The sequence below is a fragment of the Nicotiana attenuata genome, unplaced genomic scaffold (genome assembly GCF_001879085.1).
Source record: "Nicotiana attenuata strain UT unplaced genomic scaffold, NIATTr2, whole genome shotgun sequence".
NCBI classification, from domain to species: domain Eukaryota; kingdom Viridiplantae; phylum Streptophyta; class Magnoliopsida; order Solanales; family Solanaceae; genus Nicotiana; species Nicotiana attenuata.
The window spans coordinates 39186-45403 of record NW_017674264.1 but is presented as its reverse complement, the minus strand read 5'-3'; the positions used below and the strand labels follow the sequence as shown (position 1 = coordinate 45403).

The 6218-nt window shown below is 39.5% G+C and overlaps 1 protein-coding gene across 3 annotated transcripts; it reads right to left on the bottom strand.

The window, feature by feature from the left end:
* Positions 1 to 1959: 1959 nt before the first annotated feature.
* On the bottom strand, positions 1960 to 5296 carry LOC109218307. 3 transcript variants are annotated; one of them, XM_019382661.1, is made up of 4 exons: positions 4167 to 5101; positions 2816 to 2964; positions 2373 to 2727; positions 1960 to 2258 (listed from the first exon to the last, which is right to left on the bottom strand). In XM_019382661.1, the coding sequence occupies exons 1-3, from the start codon at positions 4615 to 4617 to the stop codon at positions 2620 to 2622; spliced, it is 708 nt and encodes a 235-aa protein (XP_019238206.1). In that variant the 5' UTR covers positions 4618 to 5101; the 3' UTR covers positions 1960 to 2258; positions 2373 to 2619. The 3 variants fall into 3 exon arrangements, with proteins under 3 accessions (XP_019238206.1, XP_019238205.1, XP_019238204.1); XM_019382660.1 differs by lacking the exons at positions 1960 to 2258; positions 2373 to 2727; positions 2816 to 2964 and adding an exon at positions 5114 to 5296 and having other exon boundaries at positions 3727 to 4635; XM_019382659.1 differs by lacking the exons at positions 1960 to 2258; positions 2373 to 2727; positions 2816 to 2964 and having other exon boundaries at positions 3727 to 4635; positions 4938 to 5101.
* Positions 5297 to 6218: the final 922 nt, after the last annotated feature.

Below are 6218 nucleotides of genomic sequence, written 5' to 3'. Positions count from 1 at the left end.
GGATAGGACAGATAGCTTTGTTGTAGCTGCCTGCATCCAGTTGTTGATGCTGGAGAGAGTCTAGTTAACCCTCAGTGCAGTGAGAGGGTATGTTGATCAAGAAGGCACTGAAGTCGGAGTAGAGGAAGATCGTCCGGAGGAAGGATGTGGCATGGCAGTTGAAGGCTCAGAATCATTGACCACCACCGCTGGCTCTTCATAATAGCCAGTGGAAGTGGTGGCTTTGCCCTTGGACTTGGGGTTGTCCGGACCCTGAAGGCTATACCATGAAAATGGCCTCTTTGGTTTCACTTTGGTGTCAAAATCCCTTCCTTCTACTTCCTGATCCTCCAGGTAGATAGTGAGGAAGTTTGGGAAACGATATGAGCTCTCATTCTTACCAACCACTCTGGTAATCACCTTGGCCATAATATTCCCAACATTGATCGGGTACTCTGCCATGATAGCACCCACAATAAGAGCCCAGGAAAACGGCATATCACTGTCATGTGTAGTAGGGTCTAACTGACTGCACACAAAAGTAGCCCACCCCTTTGCTTCGAAGCTCAAAGTGTTCCTGTAGATCGGTGCCCCAGGTGTCAGCCAAGCTGGAGTAGTCCCGGGAATAGCGATCACCGATGTAAGCCAAGGGCGGGCTAACTCATCCATAGCCACCTTCTCTAGATATAAGGACTCATCCTCATCATTGAACCCAGCATAGTCATTCAGTGTCTTGCCATCAAATCTAATCTTCAGGTTCCGCACCTTGGTCACATAGGTGCCTTTTTTGATGTGGGCTACGGTGGCATAGAACTCTTTGACTAAATATTCATTGGCCTCCGGCAGCTTGCTTTTGAAGAATTTCTACCCCACTCTGTCATCAAATTACCTCTTCACATTGGGATTGTTAGGTAGAAGATCCCTTTCTATGAATTCCCTCTCGAGGGTGAGAGACCTCTGCGGCCACCATTCCCGGAATTTATGATAGGCTTTCTCACTAACAAATCGTTGTTGCCACACCATCGGGTTCCTTCACCTTGCCAACCCCCTGCCTGGGTGTCACCACCTTTCCCGTCATCAAGGATCTCAGCATCTACATCAATAGGGTTCATTGGTGGGGCCAAAGGTGTGGCAGGTGGAGAAGTTGATGCTAAAGACTCACTACTCTCCTCTGAGCCATCAGATGACTCAGAAGAAGCAGGGGGTGTAGGTTCATCTCGCAACTAAAATTTCTCTAGAAAGTCTGTAGGAACATAGGTTGGCATTGAATCTCCTTCCGAAATTTCACCGGAAGGGACATATTCACTTCCTTCAGAATGGGATGCGGGTCTGTCCGCAGCTTCGATGGAATTTTGCATCTTCCCAATGGATTGTTGTACTGCTAGGGGTAACTTGATTCTTCCTCGTCCCCTTCCTTGGGAGGAATCTGCTTTCCCATTTTGTTTATCACTCCTGCCTCTAGATTTTACCATTTTCTGCATACATAATCATTGAAAGCTCATTAGTGTTGTTGTAAAAGAATCATTAAAGGAAGGCAGATGAAAAGTTGACAGTGTTCCAAAAGCAGTGGTCCGCTGACGGCGAAAAACAGTATTTTAAAAGGCGGAGGCGTGAGGCGAGGCGTTTTATCCGGTACGGGGCGAGGCGAAAGCCTTGAGACACGGGGCGTAAGTCCCATAGATTTTCAATTTTATAATCTGATAATTTATAAAATAATCTTAAAAATATTTTTATATGTGAAAACTACATTAAATGTATGTACATACAATAAAAAAGCATAGGAAAATTATTATAAATGTTTTATAAGTGAACTAACAAACAAAAATATAAATACTACCTAAGCCACATCCTGACAATAAGGTTATAGGTGATACCTAATACACCAAACAATATAAGGACCAACTTAAATTATCATGGCTATAATCTGAATACCTCATGTGCAACAGTAACACATATAAATGCCAACTTTGCAGATACAAAGACCACTTAACACTGCCTTTACTCTTCTATTAAACATTAAATAGTAATTTGGTCAGAGATACACAAGTATCATAATTAAGAGCTCAACCGGTATATCTTGCAAAAAAAAAAAGAAAACAAATGCACAAAAGCTATACTATATCAATTCTGTTCGAATATATCAAGCACATCCCTAAACTCCTAGCAAAACTTCATCACCAGTTTTTAGTCATAGATACAGTTGCTCTATCAATCGCTATCAAAAACGAGGGTCTCATCAATTTCCACATCTTCCAATCCTTCATCATCCTCGACTTCCACTGATTTTTTTTTGTAGATCAAAGGAGAAACAAAAGGTAAAAGTGTTAGTATTTTGACATAACAGATGATAGCATACAACTTTATAAAAATAGTAGTAGAATACTATAACTTACCTGATGATTTCTATTTTTTGTTAGAGGGACCCGATTCACTTGTATCTCTTAAACTCCCAACATCAATGAATGATTCATGTGTAAGATTATTCTCATATGGTGTAAGCGGCACCGTCCTAACAACATCAATATCAAATAAATTCTCTTCATCAAGCCAAGAAGGATCTTCTGGAAGCACAGGATCTTCCTTTTCAGTAATCCATTCATCATCAGAATCAACTTCATCTACTAGAACTGGATCAAACTTTTACAATTTTCTTTTTATGCTCCTTTCTCTCAGTCTAGTATTATACCTCACATAAACGAGAGCATTTAATCTATGATGCTCAAGTCTATTTCTCTTCTTGGTATGAATCTAGCAAAGATCAGAAAACTTACATTAAGTTAAGCTATCATAAACAAAAGAACAATAAGAAAATTTATGTAAAAGTATAAACGCTTACCGACTCGAAGGTACTCCAATTTCTTTCACAACCCGAGGAGCTGCAACTGAAACTCAAGACACGAATTGCAAATTTACTCAACTCTGGAGTTTGTCCGCCAAAGCGTATCCACCAATCTGTAGGAGATCTCACTTTCCTAGAATCCACAGCTATCTGACATCCAAAATCCCCTTTCAATTGGTCATGTGAATCTAACTGAACATCCACTTTAAATCTCTCTTCATAATCCAACATTCTTTCCATACATTGGTACAAACTTTGTTTGACTTAAAAGTTAATAGAAAATGTTTCTTCAAATCGCAATTGCGGATTCAAATAGTACCCTGCAACATGAAGTGGACGACAGAGTTGGCGAGTCCATCTATCATCAATTCTTTTCCAAATGGGAGCATATTTGTTTTCAGTATATCCTCAATTCAAAGGTTTTTTTTTCTTAGCCCTATGTATCAGATCATACAAATATCCCATGCATGGTTTTTCCTCTGAATCTACTTCCCTCAAAACACTCACTAAAGGGGCAACACTTTTCACACAATAAGCAATATATGGCCAAATTTTTTTGATCAAACAGAACTATGGCTCTCGTTTTCACCCCCTCGTGTTTCTTAGCCCAAGCAGATTTATTCCAAGCTTCAGAAGAAAATATAGATCTAAGAGCTTGTTTTGCTTTTGAATGCTTTAAGTGTGAGATATGCTGTAGCAAAGCGAGTAACAACAGGACGAAGAAGTTCATGATTATTTGTAATGAACTCATTAAATCTAACACCCACGTATGTCCATAAATAAATCTCACCACTTCTTTTGCTTTTGTAAGTGTGTCTTGATGCATTTTCAATTTTCCTATGTCTTCTAATAACAGGTCAATGCATTGCGTTGCACATGGAGTCCAATAAATATGAGGCCTAGTTTCCATTATTGTTTTTCCAGCATTAACAAAATTAGAACCATTATCAGTTATTATCTGCACAACATTATCTTCTCCAACTTCATCTATGATCTATTTAAATGCAACGCGAGCATTTCACCACTTTTTATAGAGTCCGATGCATCAATAAATCTCAAAAAAAAGTACCCGCAGGACTATTAATTAGAAAGTTGATAAAACATCTAATTTTTCCATCTGTCCAACTATCAGACATAATTGAACAACCATATTTCTTCCAAGATTTCTTATGTTCATCTAACATCTTGTTAATATTTGTAACTTCATCTTTTAGTATCCAAGTTCTTAGCTCATGCATTGAAGGAGGTACAAAACCCGGACCATAATTTGCAACTCCTTCAAGCATTGACAAATAGTACGGATCATTTGCAACATTAAATGGTATACCACTTGAGAAGAAAAACCTACCAATTTGCTGACAAACTTCTTTTCTTTCCTCTTTTTTCCATTTGGAGTTCAAAGTAGCTTGTCTTGCTTGAGTACTAACAAAATCATCCAGCGGACCTCTAGCCTTTGGAGGCAAATTGCCCATAGTTGGAGAAGAACCTGATTCGCCATCCATGTTACCACTTCCAGTTGCAACAACTAGCATTTCTTCCAAAGTAGCCTTTCTCATGATTTTTACATTTTGAAGCTTTAGTAATGTTTTCTTGCATTCTTCGGCTACTTCATCCGGTACCTTCGGACAAGGCTTTATCCCTTTGTGGGTGCCTGCTAAATGTTGCTTCAATCTGTTAATTGTGCCGCTAATTTGTTGAGTACAGAACTTGCATCGAAAGTATTTCTCATCCGGGGTCATGATTGAATATTTCCATGCAACATCTGCTTTCCTTGCATTTTTAGAGCCCTCTTCATCCATTGTAACGTTTTAGCTTACCTACAAGAAAAGTGAGATAAGAACATGTAAATTATTGGAAGAAACTAAAAAATATAGAAGAAAATCTACATACAACAGAACATTATTGAACTTCAAGTTGGTACAAAAAGCTGAAGCAAACATGACAATGCCCACAAATCATGGCAAATAACTTTGAATAGGCTTAAGTGTACTGTTGGATTAAGAATTTCAAACAAGCAAATAAAGTACTGTTGGATTAAAATACAAATTACAAAAAGAATATTAAATCTCAATCAGTAAAAAGTTTTTACTGTAGGAGGCTAGGGCCTAGGAGCACATACAATTGGAAGAACCACATATGAATCTATGAAATACCGATTATACAATTACAATAGAACAAGAACTCAGATTCAAGGATGGATAATCTCTAAAACTATTTGGAAAGGAAGTGTAGATGGGCATAAAGCAGAAAGAAACAAAAAAAATCAAAAAAGTAATAAGAAAGATTAAGTTATACCTTTGGAGTTGTGGACTTAATGTGAAACAGAGAAGTCAACACCGTAGGTTTTTTTTTTATTTGCTTCTGGTAAGTCTTGTGCGGGTAAAAGTGAAAGGGTTGAAAAAAATATTGGGAATTGTATGAATTGTTCCTAATTTGGCTAAGTTCCATAAGGCGTAAGTCCTAGAAGAAAGCGCGCATTTTTCCTAGGCGTGCGCCCCAGTGTATAGTGCGTACGCCCGAAAGAACTTCGCCTTTTTCTATCGCCCTGGTGCGTTTTCAGTGCGCCCCCGCCCCGGGACTCGCCCTGTACTCGTCCCAATAACGCCTTTGAAAACACTGGCGGAAAAAGGGGCATGGCCGCAGACTAGCTACCGCTGAGAGCAAAATTTTGAATGCGGTCGCGAAGGACTGGGATTCAGACTACCCAGTCTCTGAAATTGGACAACCGCTGAAAGCGGAATTCTGGGCGCGGCCACAGAAGTTGCAACGCTGTCCGCGGAAAAGCAAACGCCGTCGCGGACCCAATTTAGCAGGCCTCTGAACTTAAAATCCGCGGTCCCGTAAAAAGAATCACGGTCGCGTAAAACAAACCGCTGTCAGCGGATTTTCCACCGCCGACCGGCGAAAAATGAACCATTTTAATTCAGGACACTCTATGAACGCTGACCGCGGAATTTCAGCCACGGCCACGGAATTCACAAAGAACAGGCATTGAAGGGTTTTTTTTCTTTCTTTTACTATCATACAAATTAGGCAATTCGGTGCTAAAATGAACAACCGTACCCCCTATTAGGCATAAATAACAAGTACCCACATGAATTTTTACTCTCAATGCCTAGATTATGAAAATCAAACCCTAATTGAAAAGAAGAAGTTAAAACTAAACGAAAAGAAAAGAAAAGCAAAAATATTAAACCAATGCTATGATTTGAACATACCAGTTGTTTGATTTTTGTGGTAGAAGCTAATTCCTGATTAAAGCTATGATACTGGGCTAGAGTAGAGGGACATGAACAGTAGCTAATTCTTTTGAGAGAGAAGAGCGAGAAAAGGGTAAAAGGAGGAGGGCCCTCCTATTTATACTAAAAACCTGAGGGCCCACATCGACCTACCTGGCGCG

Excerpts from the sequence above, each read along its gene's own strand:
- LOC109218307 (XM_019382660.1), bottom strand. The coding sequence starts at position 4,617 with ATGGATGAAGAGGGCTCTAAAAATGCAAGGAAAGCAGATGTTGCATGG.